Genomic DNA, 20,595 nt, shown 5'->3' with positions numbered 1-20,595 from the left:
ATTAAAGCCGAACAATTATCAGATTACATTGGACTTAATCTGGCAATCATTTGGCTTTAAAGAATAAAAAGTTAAATACCTTAAAGAAAGTAAAAAAAATTATTAAGGCAGAAATTTAATACATACGAATGATAAAAAAATAATAAAAAAATGTCTAATTTATTAAAAATAAGCACTAATCTTTCATTGCAACCTACAACATTCATGATACTTGAAATTCAAATTTAAAAAATACATAATAGTGAAATTAATAGTAGTAAATGAAGTACAGTAATCATGTAAAATGTATTTATTGTAATTTTTTTCTTGAAAGAATTCATTTATTTTGCTTTGTTTTACATGTGTTTTTTCTTTTTAACTCTGCTACATCCCTAGATTGCTTGATTATCACGAGAGTTGCGAAATCTTTCATATTGCATTTCTAACCATGTCAGTGTGATTTATAATGCATCAAATGTTTTATTGTGAGTAGGCACAGTGAAGCACTTCATGAATAAGAAGCTGGACTCATAATCATACTTTATATTTGTACTGTAATAAATAAAACCTAACACTGGTGTTGATAATGTGATAACTCAATAGAGGGTCTACAAAAGATGAGCAATAATCATTATTGCATAAAAAAATTGTAATTTCTAGAAGTAATACTCTCTGAAGTCAATTTCAGATAATTGATGCTCTATTGTATATATAAATTGATGATTCTAGGAATTTTCTTATTCAAATAAAGATGGCAATTATACTTATCTTAGCAAGTTCTTAAAATCGTTAATTTTAAGTTCAATTAAAATTCTAATAGTTTTTATTGGTATAAAAATATATATCATATACAGTGGTGCCTCGTATAACGGACGCTGCGAACAACGGACTTTCTGTTTGGCCGTTACGTGACTTGAGCGACGGACTGGCTGCGAACAACGGACTTTCCAGCATAATTGGTGACTGCTCCATGGGTGCATTCTTTAATAGCAGTTGCTCTGCGTCTCCGCTACTACGGGAGTGCGCTGCTGTTTGTAGGCATTTAGGAACGACGTTGAAAGAAAGAAAGATGGCGGCGCCCGCGCTATCGATAGTATCATGATGGAGGAATCTATAATTCTAAAATATGAGCTTTTAAAGGCAAAAGAAGGGTCCCAATTGTAAAATTTAACCATAAAATGGATTATTTGTTGAAAGAGCATTTAAAATAGCCATGAAAAAAATTAGAATGCCAGCTATCATTCGAAAAAAATTCGTAAAGACACTTACATCTGCGCTAACTCGCGCTTTCACAATTTCTGAATTTTCATTCATAAAACCACATAATGGACCCGGAAACGAAACTATCTGAGCCATGGAGGACGCCATGTTGCTTTCCACCGTAAACTACTGCTACAAGCGGCTGTTTTTGCCGCTCGACGGCGCGCACTCCCACCGGAATTTAGGAACGTGTTCCGCAGGAATTTTTAAACAGATGTCGCTCGCGTAGGGTTACACGGAGGAATAAAAGAACGCACCCCATGTTCATTTTTTATGATACAGTATCATTATTTTATGCTGCGGAACGAATTAGATGTTTTAACATGTATTTCTATGGGAAAATGTGTTTTGTATAACGGACGTTTCACTTAACGGATGTGCACCTGGAACGGATTAAGTACGTTATATGAGGCACCACTGTATTCATATATCAAATGTTTATACAGTATATTAATAGAACTATATTACATTTTAACAGTTTCAATTTAAATTTATACAAAGAAAAGTAAAATTTGTTTACTTGAGTAGCAAATTCCTACAATTGTAGATATACTTATCAGTTCAGTAAAGAACTTCAATAGTTTTATAACAGTAAATTTGATAGCATTGTAGTAATAAATTATTCGTGCTTGATTGCAAATAAATTTATAATTGTGTATTTCTAGATTATTGTTAAATTTTTTCTTAATTTAAAAATGTTAAAATCAATAACGATACATTAAATTTTAATTAAATTGTCTTTTTAGGTTTCATTTTCTTTTCCAAATGCAAGTAGTAACAGCAATTCAAGATACGGGTAAGGAATTATCAAAGTATTTAAAAAAAATTAATAAACCATGACTAGATATTCACAAATTTAGTTATTTTGAATATTTGTGAAGGATAGTAGTTAAACAAATAGATTTACAATTTGAAATTATGCAATTTTTTAGTTATATCACTAACATGATGTCTTCTGGAGATTACTACTTTAGCATATGACAACTTTTTTTAGTTATAAATGAATAATTATTTGTAGATTTATTTTCTATTGGTTTCAATTTTTACCAGATTAATTCAACAAGTACTATAATTTACTGTTTAAAATTGCTTAAATTATACATTAATTAACTCAGATTGATAAATAGAATATTAATATATTTAGTTACAAAAAGTTTGACAAAATTTTAAAATATTTGAGTTTTTGTAATAAAATGCGATATGAAAACACATATATCAAATAACAATAAATTATAGCAAGAAAAAGTTAGAAAAATTGAAAATAAGAATCATCTAGTTTATTTTCCAAGTTTCATAATGTCTGATTCATTAAAACTTCCACTGGCATGGAAACTTGGTTATTATAATATAAGATTAGTTGTGCTTTGATTCAGTACTTCATAAATGAGATGATGTCTGTAAAAATCTTAGATAAAATTTTAAAATCTTATCATTTTATATGTCTTTTCAACAAGAATACTACTCAACCCAAAACCAGCAAGAACTCACTTTAACTCAACAGATGTTTTCTTTCATCTTGGATGAACATCTTCAGGCTTTAACATTTGACGTTGTGGAAATAACGTGTGTTGGAACGTCAAGTTCAAAGAAGTACATCTTTGAACTTGGATGGATGTTCCAACATATGTGGTTCCAATTTCGATTCTTAAAGCCTGAAGTATTGACATTATTTGAAAAATATGGTTTATATATTCACTATTTTATTAATATATATATTGAATAAAAAATAGAAAATAATCCTCATACCCGTACATATAAAATCCAATAAGTCTTCTTAAACCTTTAAATTTCCGGTACTCAAGACGAAATTGTAAGTTTCCGGTACTCAAGACAAAATTAAGGTAATTACCGGTAATTAAGTTTCTGTACTCAAGACGAAGTCTTGAGTACCGGAAACTTAAAGGTTTAAGAAGATATATTGGATATTGAATAAAATTTATTTTAACAAATGACAGAACTTGTTTTATCTAAAACATTCTAATTACATAAATTTTTTTATTTATTAGGCAAGAGCCAAAACCAGTTGAGTGCAATATGTGTCAGAGAAGATTTAAAAACATTCCAGCTCTTAATGGCCACATGAGATTACATGGTGGTTATTTTAAGAAAGTAAGAATATTATAAATTTGTCTATTAATTATTACATGTATTCTTTTTAGAAATTAATCTTTTCTTTAATTAGGAAAATGATGTGAAGAAACCTGATCGTAAACAACTTGGTACTTCTCAAAATCCACCTTTACAGACTGCTAGCACCAATGTTCGTGCTCTAATAGAAGAAAAAATTATCCAAAAAAGAACATCTGCACAAGCCAGTTCACAAATTTTGTTAGATACGATGCCACTTGAAGGAAATTTCTTTCAAACATCATCAAATGAACAGAACATGACGGGAACATCGTCTATTGCCAATGCACAGTTTGTTTCTAATAACATACAATCTCCTGCACTCAGTCCAGTTTCTCAGGATAACTCACTCTTCTCTAATTTTCCTGTAACTAGTCAAAATAATGCATTGTATGAAATTTCTAAAAATAATGATCAAGAACCTGTGTCTTCCTTTGATTGGCAAAAACAAATCCACGAATTGAAAGAAGACTTCAGAGTTCCTCACCCTCCTGCTGAAAAATTAAGACGCCATTCTGATTCCGATCATTTTATTCCATCAAAACGTCCGTGTCCAAATTATACTAGGAGTGCTCTAGCTGATCTATTGAGAAAAAAAGTTGTGGCTAAACGCACGTCTCGTACTGGTTCCGATCCTGGTGAACCTCTCTTGCATGCCGAAAGTCCTCAAACTAATTCGAGTCCTTCAACTCCCAGTACTCCTGTACCTAATCCTCCGTCAGATCTTACACCTCATATTCAATTTTCTAATGAAAACCCACTCTCTCTTGTTTCAAATCAAAATTTATCAGCATTACAGTTGGAAGAATCTGATCTTCCAATGTCAATTGAAGAGGAAATGATAAAATCGAGTAATTCAGATGTATGTTTATCATCATCAGTGCTTTCATCGGTGAATCATCTACCAACAAACCTTTCTATTTTGGATAATGACTCTAAAAAGCATATAGATAATTCTCAGTGGTCATGTAATCTTCCATTACATTTCTTTGGTAGTGAAATGCAACCTACAAGTTCAACAGCAACTATTACATCTGTTCCTTCAACTGTGATTGGAAGCACAAGTAATTGTGCGCGAAATCGTTCTGGTGAAGATAGTAATGACGACGACGTGTTTTTAAGTCCTGTTAGTCTCCCTACTAGTCCGCTAAAAATAAAGAGAAAACATCGTCCAGAAGTAATTATATATTATACATTTTATAAAATTTTTCTTTTAATGTCTTTAATGAAAATTTTAAATTATTTTTATGAAACTTTATTATGCTAATTATTAAAAATATTACTTAATTTTCAAAATAAAGTTAGCATTTTATTTGTAAATAAATAATGATTTTTACTTAAACCTATTATTCATGTCATAAGATTAAGATTTATTTAATTATTAATAGAATATCTAAAAGATTTTAAACTTTAAATATAATTTCAATGAATGATAAATAAAAATTAAAATAGCTCAAGAATATACAATACAAGTAGAATTCAAACAAATTATAAGAGTTTAATCTGTTCTCATACCGTGCTATAAGTTGTATAGTTATACAGTCAAATTCCATTATTATAGTACTGATTTATGATCATGTTAATGTGAGGTAGATTTGTGGTCCCTTGGACCAAGGAGGATAGGTATTTGACTGTTGATGAGTTTGGCAAATACAAATTTCATTAATACAAAGCATTAATTTTTAAGTCTCTTTGACTTTGTATTAACAGGATTTGACTGTGTGTGTGTGCATGCAAGCAGTATGTAGTCCAGAAGACTAATCATCATTCTAAACATTTTGCTTTTAGATTCCATATTTGCTCATATTTTTATAGCAGTTCTATGACAATAACTTGGCATAATACTGTATTTTATAGGTTTGTTACTTAGTGCCATGTTAACAATCTTAGGAATTAAAACTTTTTCCATGAGTTTTGGCTATAGACTGCTCTAAACAGGCAAACTTATTTTATGGTCATCCTGTATGTAAAGTACTGAATTTTTATGATGCTCACAGATGAGAGCATTATCAATGTTTTCAAGAGTTCAGCAATGTAGAAAGATTAGATTTTGAAGTCATATATATATTTGAAAATAGTGAATACTAAACAAATTTTTTATTTTGTTTATTAAATGACATATTTTTATGGAATTCATTAAAATATTTTGAGTATAATTTTATTGATTTTAAGAAAATTTTTAAAAAGTTTTGTTCTATTTTTTTAATTAAATATTTATAATAATTTATACCTACTTAAAACATGATAAAATAATAATTTTTGTTATATATAGTGTTGTTTGAAAAAAATAATGTTTAGTATTTGTAAAATATTAAAAACATTAAAAATTCAAAATCTATTAAAATTAAGTACCAAAAAAAACTGTCCAGCAGGAAAATGTTAATAAACAACACTAGCAAATGCTTTCTTTCATGTTAAATGGTTGTTGTCAGGCTAAGGACCTTCAAAAACTGACACACCTGATAAAACAAATGGTTTAAACATAGTAAGCTCTTAAGATTGGTGGTTGCTATCCAAATGATACACTGGGTGACATAAGAAGAGTGTATCATGTGAATGCAACTCAAAAAATCCAATTTATAGTTAAAGCCAAATGAACTGCCAGAATATCAGGCTGTAATATGGCTATGTAATTAATTTGTTTGTTTGTTTAGTTTAGTTACGGCAACACAACACTTGGGCAATCTATCTAGGGAGAATGCCTTCTGGGAGGTTTTTTTAAGGGTAACTGGCCACTATTCAGGCATTACAGATGTGGAGAAAATCTGGAAAACTCTATGTGACCAGCCTGTCCTGGCAAGGTGTGAACCTATGACCAAACTCCCAGTGTTTGGGGAACAGAACTGCTTTGCCACTGGTGGGCCATGTAATTAAATAATAAATAATTTGTCTAGGATGGCAGCATAATTGTATACATCTAGACAAATATATATATAATTAATAACTAGTTGTAAAGCAGTTTGACTAGAGGTAGGCAGTTAGGCTGCCATTTCATGGTAAATTTAATAGTTAGGCAAAAAAATTAAATATTTAAATTTAGAAAATTCTGGCAGATTCTTAAACATTAATCAGGGTTTTTTTATTATATATAACTTGATGCTATTATAATGTTTAAAAATGACTTTAAAGCATTCTATTTTCCAAGAGAAAAAGAATGGATGGAAATCACTTCTTTGTACAATTAAATTGAATAAATATTAAGAAAATGTTTTCATTTATAAACTTTTTATTATTAAATATTTCAGCCTCTCTACATACCTCCTTATGTCAACAATTGTGGCTTTACTAGTCGATTGCGATCTCCAAGACTGTGGGATCCATCAAATCCAGAAAACAAAAATGCGAGTCCACCTCCTTACACTCCTCCTCCAATGCTTAGTCCCGTGAGGAGTGGTTCAGGATTATTTTGGCACATCATAACCAGTTCGGGTAGTCTGACGCCAAAATCTGCACCAATAACTCCAAACTTTTCTCTACTCAGAAAAAGTAATCATTTTATTTTGTTTTTTTTTTGTCTATTTTATTTAAATAACTTTTAATCTGTAAATATTTTTATTAAAAGGCAGCATAAATGAACCACCACCAGAAGAAGAAGAGTTAAGTGAAGCTCCAGAAACTGATATTTTACCGTAAGTTAATTAAGGTTTTTCAAATAGTAATGTATCAAATTAAAAATTGTAATTTTTGAAGTTACTAATTAATAAAATATATGTTTTATAGACATGTAAATATTGGTTCGCAATTTCAAGCAAGATTACCACATTTTAATTGTGAGTACTTCTTCAACAGAAGTTATTTTATTTCAAGATGTGTTGAATCTTTTGTTAACTTAAACAGACTTGATACAGTTAAAATAAACATAATTTTTTAATCCGGAATAAAATATTGAAAAGCCGTTTTATTACAAATAAATAGCTTAAATTTAGTTTTTTACATTTGTTGACATAAAATTTATACGTAGTCAGTACTGTACATCCAATGGTATATTTGTGTAAACATCTTTTTCCTTTGTGTTATTTTAAATAAGTATTCTAAAACAGCATATAAATGTAAAATAAAAAACACATCTAATACTGTAGAAAAAACCAAAAAATTATTCTAATTTATATTTCTTTATATTCTTTACATTAGAAAAAATTTCACTTATTAAATTGATATGTTGGTTAAAAGTTTCAGATAGTTATATATGTGAATGGTTCAGAAAGTTCTTGGAAGCAGATGAATAAAACATGAAATCTAGTTGAATTGTTTTTTTATTTTTCAATATAATCTTTTCTTAAAATTACACACTTATTCCCAGCAGTGTTCCAATGCCTTCACTCTGGCAGAAAAAGCTGATTCATCAAGTTCTGCAAAATAGCTGTTCACTGCAGCAATGAATTCCTTATTTGTGTGAAGTTTCTTATCTTTCAGCATTTTCTTCAGGATTGATAAGATATGAAAATCACTAAGAGCTAGGTCAGTAGAGTATAGGGATGGGGAAGGTTTTGGAAGTGATGGTTGGCAAGTTTTTACTGGGTGAGGCAGGCAGAATCCATTTGTCATGATGGAAAAGAATTTTCTTCATCTTTATAAGGGGTTTTTTTTTTTGCAATAGATGTCTGCAATTTGTCTAACAGGTCACAGTAATAAGCAGTAGTGACAATTTTGTTCTTTTCCATGTAGTCAAGAGGATAATTCCCTTGAATCCAAAAAATAGAAGCCATGATTTTCTGCACTGTGAGAACCACTTTTGCCTTATTTGGAGTTGGTGAAGATGTATGTTTTCATTGTTTACTTGTTGCTTAGTCTCAGATGTGTAGGGTATTTGGAACAAACACTCCTTGGAAGTTGTTGCCCACATTTGTTTTTGTTTGGCTGTGAACAAATGTAGCACCCATCTCACAGAGACCTTACTCATGCCTAATTCCCTTGCGTTAGGATTTTGTAACCTGGTCAGCAGAGATACCCACGACTTCAGCACTCTCCTGCACTTTCAAGTGGCGACTGGCCAGCACCATATCATAGATTTTGTCTATGTTTTTGGGGTAACAGCAGTTGTGGGTTACAATTGACATCTTCCACACTTTTCAGTCAACTTTGAGAAGCATTACCCACTTGCTTACTGTCAAAAATATGATAGGGCAGACTTCTCCAAAACTTGATCTAAGTCAGTTTTGATCTCAGTGGCATTTACCAGATCACAGTATGAATTTCTATTTTCTTCATTGTAATTTACCTTCACTGCTTCTATCATCTACTATAGTACTTTTTATTTCCTCTGTGTCACCAAATTTATTGCACATATGGCAAATAGCAATGCTTGTTCTTGATGCCGTCTGTTTCATGTGAATAACCTTGCCACTTACATGTGATTCCAAGAACTTACTGACTCACACTCATAAGTGAGATTATGGAAAGTATTTTAAACTTATAAATTTTACTTATATTACAAGCAGATAATTGTAAATCTGTTGAATGATTTCAACTAAATGAAATTATGTGAAAATTAAATGTAACATTTAAATCTGTTTTTCCTATATTTATATATAATAATAGAATTTGTAATTGTTATTCGATTATAACGAAAAATTTGTGTGCTTTCAGCAAATAAATCTGATGCTTTGAAGTGTGAAGATAAGGCTGACAAAGTATGGGATCCAGTAGTTGCCAATAATCTGTTAGATGAAGAAGGTGAAGAAAGCTTTAAGTTTTATTTTAAATTTAAAATAATGAGAGTTTTATGAGTAAAAATATATTTATTTTCTCTCATGTTCAAGAAGAAAGTACTTGATATTGTGATTATTTTATTTTAATGATGCTAATAGTCAGATGGCTGAATGGCCAAGGCAGTAAAGATGTAAATATTGCATTTTGAGGGACATGAGTTTGAATATGGGTCATCTCAGGAATTTTTGTGGGAAGATTGACTCAAATATTCAGATTTCTGATTCCCCATTCTCTACCAGGTCACCCCATTTTGGCTTGAAAAAAAGACTCTTGGTGGCTGTTGATGAAAAACTTTAAGAAAATGCGTAATAGCAAGTTTCAATTAAATGAATAAACTTTTCAACCACAACAGAATTAGAAACAAAGTAGAATTAAATACCCTGAAATATCTTTCTTGTATTTAAATTTGGTTGAAAAATAGAATGAATTTAGAATTCACTCATGGTTACAGCTAAGTTAACTAGCAATAGCTACTATTTTAATTAGTCAAATTGTTAATTATTTCCTATGTCTTAGTCATTTAGAATAATTTTTGATAATTAATAGTTCAATGAAAGTTTGAATTAATTAAATTTAAAACCACAATTGATTTAGAATTATGTTTAATATAGTATAAGATAGCATATGGTTTTATAAATTAATAAACCTAAGGAATAATACAATGAAGTATCATTTATACCTTTTACGTTTATACATTACTTTATGTTAGTCCCAAACATTCTTATTCATTTCAATGGTAAAATATTTCATTGGGCTGCAATTTGAAAAAATTGTAGACCTATGTATTTCCACTGTTTAAAAAATTGTATTTCCACTGTCGTCCATCTGTTTTTCATTAATCTCGAGAACAGACGTAGATAGATGAAAGCAGAGACTAGATATGGAAGCTTTAGGAGCAGGAGGCCCCGATTAACTATATATAAACATCTGATGCAAACTGGAAGTCCTATTATTTCAGTTCAAAAATTCCCCCGAAAGGAGTTAGATAGAAGACTGGCATGACTCTGTTGTTAAAGGAAAAGTATGATGTACAGGGGCAAGCCACTACTAATTTGAAGTGGAGAGCATATGTTTTAAGTTAAATAAATTAAAAAATATGATTAAAAATTGCAGCTTGGCATTTTTTTTATATATATATATATATATATATATAAATTAATTACAGAGCTCCATTTATGCATTGTTTTCATTCTGGTGAAGATCACAGATATCATAGTATTCATTTAGTAAATATAGTCAGGATTTCTTAAACACATTGTTTTCTTATCACATTCTGAGAATTAAATGGCATAAAACTGACCCCACCAAGTGTGTTGTTTATCAAATCTTATATACTTTAATATAATTTTAAGTAGTTCAACCTGACTTTGGTAAATACAAAAAGTTAAGAATAATTTTTCTTAATCTTTTTCAATAGATTTATTAAAAGTTGTAATACTATGAATTTGTGATAAAAACTTTAATTCTGCTATCTTGTAGTGTGTCTTGGTTTAAATTTAGATTGTCTTTTCATGCTGGTTCTATGACATATACAACAGAGTATTGTTTATACATACGGTTTTTATAATGTGCATTCAAACATCTATTTTAGTAAACACTTAACACACTGCTTCACACTTTTCAACAAAACTTAATATGTAGATAAAAAAATTTTATCTCTGGATAAACTATTTAACATACTGTTGGGACTGGATTTACTATTTACTAAAATTGATATAAAAAAATCTTAAATCCAGTAGAACATTTGTGAACAGAACCTGAAGAAGGCCTGAAAAGAAAACACTATGATAAATATGTTATCATAGTGTTTGTTTATTTAATGTACATGATGAAAAATGTTCATTCTGTTAATAAGCCTTCTATTTTTACTGGATTTAAGGGTTTTTTTGGTATTAACTTCTGTTTTATGAAAATAAATTTCAATTTTTTAATTTTGTTTTAATAAAAATATTCTTTTAAAAATTCTATAGTGGAGACATATTTAGAACTGTCGTGTTCGTCTGTTGTACCTGGAAATGGAAAAAATAAAGAATATGCTCTACACGTACTTCATTTAGCACAAGGAAATATACAAGTGAGAATTTATTCTATAAAATAATTTTATTTAAACCAATTTAAGTAATTTATTTATAATTTTACAGGAAGCAATTTTACAATTAATGAATCCAGCTCCTACATTACCAGCTGGCCATCCACTACTTACTTATCATTATCCAGGTAAACTGTTTTTTTATAATAATAAAATATAACATATGCAATAATTATATATTTAGCAAATTACTGTTAAAAACATAGCTAATATTTATTATCATCTGTTTCTATAACTTTATATGTAAATATTTATGAAACAAATATCATAAAGCAAGGGATCTACTGTGTAAAGATAAAGTTTGAAAATATCTCTTATATTGTATCATACTCAATTTTAACAAAAATATTAGCTTACATAATAAACATTTTGCTGTCATTTGCAATTTGTAGATATAAATACAATTTGTAGATATAAATACAATTGACTTACTATAAGAGAAAACGATGGCTTAGTTTGTTATATTTAAAGGAAAAATATTTGATGTATTCTTTATTATAAGTGGCTGTTAAGTATAAGATACATTGTAAATTTATGTAGTATAAAACAGAAATATTTTATTGGACAGAAGTAAACATCTATTTTTATTATTATTAAAAAAATAAACAAGAGAATTATTGAATTTATATTAGCAAATAATTTAATATTTAAAACAGTATATTATTAAAGAGAAAATCATGATGTAGGAGAAATTAAATTTTGTTGAATTGAATTGACATTTAATTCTGTCATGTTTAAATAAAATATTCATACAAATGCTTACATTTTATGAATAGGAAATGATTATTTTTAATTATTGTAAATTAAAAAAAAAACCAATTAATTTTAAACAGTTAAGCTAGAAATATCATTTTAAGTTAATAATATTACTATAATGAAATGGGCATGTTGCTTGATAAATATGTTATCATAGTGTTTGTTTATTTAAATATTCAACAAATATAAATGTATTTAAACTGTTCATATTACTAAGTTAACATATTTTAATCACTTCTCATTTTTGTCAACATTTAGAAACTGATAAATGGACTCCAGAAGATATAGAAACATATCATCAATTATTAATCAGAAATGACAAAGATTTCTTCAGTATTGCACAAGAGGTATTATTATTAAATATTTTGAGATTAACGGTTATTTAAATTACTGTGTTTCTTAAAAAGGTTTTAAGTTTAAATTTAATTAAATTTTGAAACCTATATAACTATATCTTTTATTTTTTATTTTTAGATGCAGTCGAAAAGTGTGAAGCAGTGTGTTCAGTTTTATTATATCTGGAAGAAAGTGTGCCCTGAAGAATATAAACGGCTAAGACTTATTCGAAGACGACGTGAACAGCAGTCTCAAGAAAATATGATTTATGTCACAAGAAATCAAACATCAGATTGTACTGAAAATGAAAAAGGAGATGTACAAGAAGCAAATGATAGAGAAATGCAGTTCTCAGATACAGCGGTAAGTAAACTCAATATACAATAATCACAATTAATTAATTTTAATTTGTTTTCAATCAATCAGATTAATTAAAAATATAACAAATGGCTTTAATCATTATAAGAATTGCTCACTAAAAACAAATTTATAATATAGATAATCATCACAGTTAGTGGTATTCGGTAATTTTTCATGTTCAGAATATCAGAAGCATTGTTTTCTGACTTAAGAGTCAGAATCAGTGACACTAGGAGTATTTTGTGCCAATATGTTTGTTTTAGAGGAATACAATGATGGAAGATGAGCTTTTGCTTTAATCTTTTGAGCATAGCTGTGTACGGTGTTAAAATATATAAAAGAATGTCAAGCCTTTATTTAATAAATTTCATTGCTCAAATCAGATTGTTGTATTTGTAAAAAAAGCTTAATCAATTTTCAAATTTGTTTGCATCACTGGGGTTTGTTAGCAGTTTAAATATAAACCTGTTTTCCATATATTGATTGACTTTAGAAATGAAGCAATGATGAAACTAGTTTAGGGACTCTTCATTATTAAAGTTTACTTCTTTCACATTCAATGTGCAGGCAGCATATTCTTGTTGTGTCCTCTAAGAGTTCTTAAATTTTGCATTTGGTAAATTAGACTAGACTTTATTGTGTAGCCTACTGTATAGTTACTAAGTAACAGCATAATCCAATCTCTTGTTGCTTTAAAGCTTTGAGTCATTTTCTCTGCAATGACACAAATCTTTAAGATGTGCTGAGGCATATTCAAAATAGTACCATCTCATTGATGATGTAAATCTATATATTCTTATTAATGAGCTTCTTCAATTATACAGAGAAGGCCTTAGCAATGATTAGCCAAAACAAACTTTTCTGTAATCTTTACATTATATAGTATCTTTTGAAGTTCTGAAATTGGTCTTTGCTGGCAAAAAAAATGGTGTCTGTGACACTGCTGGTTGAAGATGTCTTTTGCTTTAATTTTTTATTAAGCATTTGGCCCTGACAGCAAGCATGAAAAAACTTGCCTGTAGATTTTAGTCTTGTTTTAATCTTTGATCCAAATGAATGCATTGTTCATTTTTGACATCACTTTACCATGTGCATATTTTGTGTATTTAGCAGTATAAGTTTTGCTGAGAATAAATATAGAAATTAATGGAAAATGCCCAAGTGGACAAAATACAGATAGATAAACAAAATAAATAGCGAAAAGGAAAAAAATATTTTGTCCGCTTGGGTGCTTTTCATTAATTTTTATATTCATTCCGAACACATTTTATGTTCTATGTTTATCATTAAAAATGATTGAAAACGTTATTATTTTATTAAATTTTGCTGGATTGATAAAAGTGTAGTTTATTTAACTTACTCTACTTCCAGTACATAGTTGTTTTATCCTTTTACATTAATTAATGTTATTAACGGATAATGCTGGTTTCATTGTTATATGTTATATTTTGTTTTTCCTTTTCGCTATTTATTTTGTTTGTTTATCTATGTTTTGCTGAGATGTGAGAGATCTCAATTCCTTGATATTTTTTATACTTTGTACAGTGTTTTCATTGATACCAAACATACAACCTACAAATCACGAGAGAAACTACATTACTGTTTCTAAAAGCAGTGCTTTTCTGGTCTTTTTAACCCTTTATACTTCACTTTATGCATTACTCAGAGTGTTCAGTTAAATACAGTTATTTTGCACAAAAGCAGCCATACTAAGAAACAACAAATACTATCTTCTCATGCTTTTGTTAGTGTCAAAAGTTTTTGTTGCAGTTAACAGAAAAACATTAAAATAGTTAAAAATGAAATGACAGAGCTCTGGATTAACTGTTATGCTAGAACTTTGCTAATTAATTATATAGATATTACATAATTTGGATTCAAAGTATGCAATTATCCTGCATCTTGTATTAAATTTAATAGAAATTACTCAACTTAGGCTATTTGGAAAAGATCAGTTTGCAGTGAGACTTGAATCCACAACTTCTGCATACTATGCAAATGTACATCTTCAGAGTAAGCAGAAGCATAATAAGAAATTACTTTCAATTTTTATACTATTATGTTTTCTTCTGAATGAATTTCATGATAAAAAAAGTCAGCATGTTAATTAATTAATTGAACTATCTGCTTTCAGCAAAAAACACAAATCCCATATAAAACAAGACCTTGCTGTATAAGTTATTGTTTTGAACCATGCTTATGATTTAAAACCATACAGTAACTTAGAAATAAATTTTTTATGATAAAATGTATCTTTAACTTAATTATTATTCTGAAAAACTAATAAATAACACTTGGTAGTGTGTAAAGTGATAATTTTATGTAAAATTAATTAATTAAGAAATTTTTTAAATACAGGTGAATAGTGGAAATGGCCTTGTTATTTCTAATGGAGCAAGTCCTGTTCAGAATACTGGTGAAGCTACAAATCATTCATCACCTTCTAGAACAGCTAATGGATCAAATTTTATACCTATTGTTGGTACCTGTGATATGCCTCTGGAACCTTTAGAAGAATTCCCTTGTAAAATTTGTGGAAAGTAAGAAAATTTTTATTTCAGAATGAAAAAATAATTATAATCTTGCTCTAATTTTGAAGGTATAATCTTTTCACTGTTGAGGTGTTTATTTGAAACTAATTTTTCAGTTCACTTAAAAATTCTAAAGTCACAACAAACTACTTCCAACAACCTTTACTCTGCAGTTAAATTATTTCTTTAATCTGACGTTTTCGGTTAGCTTTACTAACCCTCTTCAGGATCGACAAAAACCGTTATTTCAAAACATGCTTTCGAAAAAAGTATGTATTGCTGAAAGAACTAATAGAATTAGAGAACCAGCTGCCTGATATAGACCCAGAATTGCTCACAGATGTGAATGGCAGAGTGATAAATCTTACGTATCAGGTAGCAGGGAAGTTGCATAATAGATACGAAAAGAAAGTGGCATGGTTAAAAAAACAGCAGCAAAGATATATGAGAGCACAAGCCAGGTCCACATTAACTTGCTGGGATAACATTAATCCACCAAGATGCTTAAAGGAGGCTTGTAAGTGGGGTCCCAAATACGTCCGTGCCCTAAGCTCAGATATGAAAGAATTATCCCAGATGTTGAGCATGCGTTGGAAGGGCTCAGTGAGCTCAAAAAAGAGGCATTCAGATGGAGAACAGTTTTTAAAATTAACAGTGAATGTGCAAGAAAAATGCAGGACAAGGCATGGAAGGATATAAGAGAAAGTAAAAAATGGATGGATGATAATGATATAGTGCTAACAAGGGCGGACAAGTCTAGAAACATGGTGGTTATGAAGAAGGGCACATATAAAGAACTGCTAGCAGGTTACATAAAGGACACTCAATGCAAAGTAACGCACCCAAAGATCGTAGACCAGATGCAAGCAAGAGTAAAACGGTCCAGTAAGACAACTTTGGCTAGGCAACTGCGAATGACGAAGATTATTGTATCCTCCCCGGCCATTCCAAGACTATTCGCATTTGCGAAGACACATAAACCGGGAAAAAGCATAAGGCTGGTAGTAGATAAATGCTGTGCTCCTACGATAATGCTAGAAAAGAAGCTCAAAGAATTTATTATGATAAACATGCTTGCACATAAGTATAGTGTAACGCAGACAGTAGAGGTAATACAGAAGTTAAAGCAATTGAAATTAAGTGAAAAAAGCTACATGACAGTATTCAATTTTAAGGCAATGTACCCATCGGTAAAGTTGGAACCATGTTTTTGTCACTTGAGGGATATTTTATTAGAGAAGGTGGAAAATGCAGCGAAAGTTAGAAGGCAAATATTAGAATTGGCGCACTTAGCCACTTTTTCATCGTTCTTCGAGTTTGAAGATAGTACATACAAGCAGCATAGGGGCGTGCCAATGGGTAGCCCTGTGTCAGGGCTATTATGCAAATTAGTATAAGATCTCTGGAACGTAGCAAATTGTGCAAATATAAAGGAAAAATATTGCTGTATGCAAGATATGTAGATGATGTATGAATTATATGGAATGAGAAGCCAGAGGTGGAAAAATTCAGTCGAGATATAAACAACAATAGCTTCGGGCTGGAGCTAGAAATAGAACAGCAGAGCCATAGAAAAATACATTTCCTTGACATAGATATAGAAGTAGAGGAAGAAGGAAAAATAGCTACTAAGGTGTATCGTAACCCATTGTACATTCCAGAGATGATACCATGGACCTTCCATGACCTGGCGAACTTGTCTCAAGTTGGCAGCCTTCAGAGCGTTGCTTAGAAGAGTGTACACGCTTTGTAGCAGGATGCAAGACATGAGAAAAGAGATAGATTACATCAAGAAAATAGCAGAAGGAGTAGGAATAAAGAGTAGCATAATAAAAGTGTTGGTGCAAGAAATAGAGAAAGGTAATAACGAGCGTAAAGAAAAGGGAGAAAAAGAATTTACCATAATGGAGTATAGAGCTCAATTAAGCAACATATATAGAAGAATAGGAGTAGAGAAGAATAAGAAAATATCATACAGGAGGAACCCTACTGTATTTCAGTTGCTATGAAATGACAAAGCACCCATAGACAGAATGAAAGTTCCAGGAGTTTACAGAATAACGGTGCAAGATAAAAGGCAGAATACGGAGCTGTATTATATAGGGGCCACAAAGAGATCGCTGGCAGTAAAGATAGAGGAACATAAAAGAAATGTAAGAAGCAGGCAACCGGTTACAGCATTAGCAAACTATGCGATAGCGGATCCGGACAGGGTGTCTATCAAATGGGACGATGCGAAAATTATACAGAAAGTGACAAATATAAGGCAGCTTAAATATATGGAGGCGTTGGTGTATTTGCAAGTCCCCTCGATGTGGGTTCCTGTTTGTGGTGAGGGGACCTCCCAGAGATGGTTTAGTATCTCTTCTTTACCATCCCTGGGATCTGAACGCCCACCCACGTGTTTGCCGTGCGTGGTGTCCCGTATGCCGGAAAGGGGGATCCTGGTAGTTGAGGGGCAACATAACGTCCCCAACACACTGCTTTGGCCCCTGCTTCGGATAAACGGGAGGCTCAAATCAGGCTCCGTTTGAGTCAATCGGCTGGTCGTTGAGTCATTGTTGACCTCGGCTTGGAGTCAACCGATCGATGCAGACCGGGCGGACACGTCAGGCAAGATGTGCTCTTCCTGACTGCATGGTGAGGGTATAGCTCCTGGGAAACCCTGGTGTGACGGTCTATGGGAGTCTCCCATGTGACGGCATCCCCTTGTTGGGCCCCATGGTGGGTGGGGTCACTAGGAGCTGAATAGTTATTTTTAAACATGGATTCATTAAAACCAAAAACTACAAGCACGATGCATCACAACCAAAGGAGGTCAGTTCCTCCAACCAACCAACTTATCTCATAGTACATAGTACTACTGAAAAATCGATGTCTAAGTGTTCCCCTTTCCTAATTCAAAAGTTGTTTGAATCAACTATTGGACATTTAAAGAAAATACAAAAATTGAGGTCAGGGGACCTACTGATAGAAGCAGTCTCCTCTCAACAGTCAGCAAAGCTTTTGAAAATGACATCTCTAGGAGACATAACAGTCACCATCACACCACATGCAAGTTTGAACTCATCACGTGGTGTGATATCTGAGGTCGATCTGATGTCTGAAGATGAAGCAGATATCCAGATTGGTCTTGCAGATCAAGGTGTCACTGCTGTTCGACGCATCTCCATCCGTTGTGATGGCAAGTTGATACTGACTAAACATCTAATTCTCACATTTGGAAAGCCGACATTGCCATCATTTGTTACTGCGGGATATCTTCAATGCCCAGTTTGACCATATGTTCCAAACCCGTTGTGCTGCTTCAAATGCCAGCGGTTTGGACATTCTCAAACATCCTGCCGAGGAAAGAGCGTATGTGCACAGTGTGGAACTGAAGGACACCAGAGCACTGAGTGTACCAATACTCCATGCTGTGTGAATTGCAAAGATGCCCATCCTGCCTACTCTTGGAAATGCCCTGCATGGCAGAGAGAGAAAGAAATCCAACAAGTAAAAACAGTTAGCAACATACCTTACCCAGAGGCTCAGCGCATGGTCACTTCAAGTGCACCACTGAAACAGAAGACATTTGCAGCTGTTTTGAAATCCACAAAAACACATGGAGTTCAAACGAATATTTCAGTTTCTCCAAAAGAATCTCTCACTCACCATGCGAAATGTCTACTGATCCCATCGAAAGAAACACCAGAAAAAGAGAGTGTAAAACCAAAAACACCCTTACCTAAAACAGGGGTAACAACAAGAAACCTGGGTTCTAAAAAGGCTGGTAAGAACCCACTAAACAAACAGAGAGTGAAAGCAGCTCTCTCTAAATCTAAAAAATCAGAGGTTCAATCTATGAGTTAGTTCTCTGATATCTCTGATGAAGAGAATAATATGGAGGTGACACAACCAAAGTCACCTTCAAAAGGAAAATCATCTGTGAAGTTAAAGAGGGATACCTTCACAAAAAATGCTGCCTCAACAAACACATAATGGATTACAAAATAATTTAATGGAACTGTCGTGGTTTCCGCAACAACTTATCTGACGTTAAACACTTGACATCATCTACCACATCTCTCTGCGTGGCACTCCAGGAAACACATCTAAAACCTGGAGAAAAAATTTCTTTAAAAGGATTTGATCTTTACCATAAAGATGATGATGGCCACACCCGCGCCAGTGGAGGTGTGGCTATACTGGTTTCAAACCGCTTCTCGTCCTTACCAGTACAAATAACAACAGAGCTGCAAGCTGTGGCAGTCAGAATTTCAATTGGCATAACTGTCACAGTTTGTTCTATATACTTGCCACCAGAAGTCAGAGTCAATGAGGATGAACTGGATTCCTTGGTTGGACAGCTGCCAACTCCATTCCTTTTACTGGGTGATTTCAATGGCCACAATTCAATGTGGGGCAGTCCCGACATCAATTGTCGTGGCAGGGCCATTGAGAGATTTATAGGTAATCACCAACTATATTTATTTAATACTGAAGAAGTGACATACTTCCACGCCCCAACAAGAACATTCACTGCCATTGATTTATCATTAGCAACCCAAATCTGTTCTCAGCACTTACATGGGAGGTTGGATCTAATCCACTTTCCAGTGACCACTTCCCAATATTTTTAAAATATCGAGGGAGAGAAAGCTGTGAAACAGCCCGTCCACCACGCTGGAAATTTGAAACAGCAGATTAGCCTGCATTTTCCTCTTTGGCTAACATCACTGAGGAAATGGTCAACACTGCTGATATCAATGATGCAGTCGAAGTTGTCACTTCCAGTATTATTCAGGCAGCTGAAAAAACAATGGGGAAAACGTCAACCAGATATCCAAAACATCCGAAACCATGGTGGGATCAGAATTGTGAGGCAGCATTTAAAAAGCAAAAGAAAGCATGGGGGATTTTCAGAAGATACCCCACTGCTGAGAATTTGATTGCTTTTAAAAAAGCAAAGGCAAATGCCAGAAAAATAAGAAGGCAAAGCCAAAGGGATTCTTGGAGGAAGTATGTATCTAGCATAACATCTTCCACCAGCTCAAAAGCAGTCTGGGATAAAATCCATAAAATTAACAGGAAATATGCTTCTCACTCTCTGTCCATGCTGGAAAATAATGGCACAATAATCAGCGACATAAAAGGTATTGCTGATTTGTTGGGTGAGACATTTTCGTCTTCATCCAGCAATATTATGTATACAACAAATTTTCAGGCTTATAAAGTCCAAAGTGAAAAACAATATCTAAACTTCCACTCTCCATCTAATGAGGAATATAATGTGCCATTCAGCAGAATAGAACTATGTACAGCAATTTCTCGCTCGGGGAATACTGCTGTAGGCCCGGATAAAATCCATTACAGCATGATTAAAAATTTGTCAGACAATTCCCTCAGTAACCTTCTGAATCTGTTTTAACAGAATATGGACAGAACATATTTTCCCTGACTCTTGGA

At 32.0% G+C, this 20,595-nt stretch overlaps 2 protein-coding genes across 2 annotated transcripts in view; both read left to right on the top strand.

Moving 5' to 3' along the window:
- LOC136978849 (zinc finger protein 541) overlaps positions 1 to 17,156 on the top strand; it is an 81,771-nt gene extending 64,615 nt beyond the window's left edge. The window contains exons 6-20 of the mRNA XM_067274670.1: positions 1,986 to 2,035; positions 3,246 to 3,348; positions 3,422 to 4,543; positions 6,612 to 6,852; positions 6,929 to 6,995; positions 7,087 to 7,136; positions 8,953 to 9,039; positions 11,046 to 11,149; positions 11,217 to 11,292; positions 12,179 to 12,267; positions 12,395 to 12,619; positions 14,975 to 15,156; positions 15,375 to 15,750; positions 15,825 to 16,019; positions 16,854 to 17,156. Coding sequence (XP_067130771.1) covers positions 1,986 to 2,035; positions 3,246 to 3,348; positions 3,422 to 4,543; positions 6,612 to 6,852; positions 6,929 to 6,995; positions 7,087 to 7,136; positions 8,953 to 9,039; positions 11,046 to 11,149; positions 11,217 to 11,292; positions 12,179 to 12,267; positions 12,395 to 12,619; positions 14,975 to 15,156; positions 15,375 to 15,750; positions 15,825 to 16,019; positions 16,854 to 17,156 — 3,270 coding nt within the window. The remainder of the gene's footprint in view (positions 1 to 1,985; positions 2,036 to 3,245; positions 3,349 to 3,421; positions 4,544 to 6,611; positions 6,853 to 6,928; positions 6,996 to 7,086; positions 7,137 to 8,952; positions 9,040 to 11,045; positions 11,150 to 11,216; positions 11,293 to 12,178; positions 12,268 to 12,394; positions 12,620 to 14,974; positions 15,157 to 15,374; positions 15,751 to 15,824; positions 16,020 to 16,853) is intronic.
- A 1,003-nt stretch (positions 17,157 to 18,159) lies between these two features.
- Positions 18,160 to 18,999, top strand: LOC136978848 (uncharacterized). Its single transcript, XM_067274669.1, has 2 exons — positions 18,160 to 18,420; positions 18,466 to 18,999. Exons 1-2 carry the CDS (start codon positions 18,160 to 18,162, stop codon positions 18,997 to 18,999), a joined length of 795 nt encoding a protein of 264 aa, XP_067130770.1.
- Positions 19,000 to 20,595: the final 1,596 nt, after the last annotated feature.

This window comes from Centruroides vittatus, unplaced genomic scaffold, assembly GCF_030686945.1.
Source record: "Centruroides vittatus isolate TY-2023 unplaced genomic scaffold, ASM3068694v2 contig_559, whole genome shotgun sequence".
Classification (NCBI taxonomy): Eukaryota; Metazoa; Arthropoda; class Arachnida; order Scorpiones; family Buthidae; genus Centruroides; species Centruroides vittatus.
This window is presented reverse-complemented; position numbering and strand designations above follow the sequence as displayed.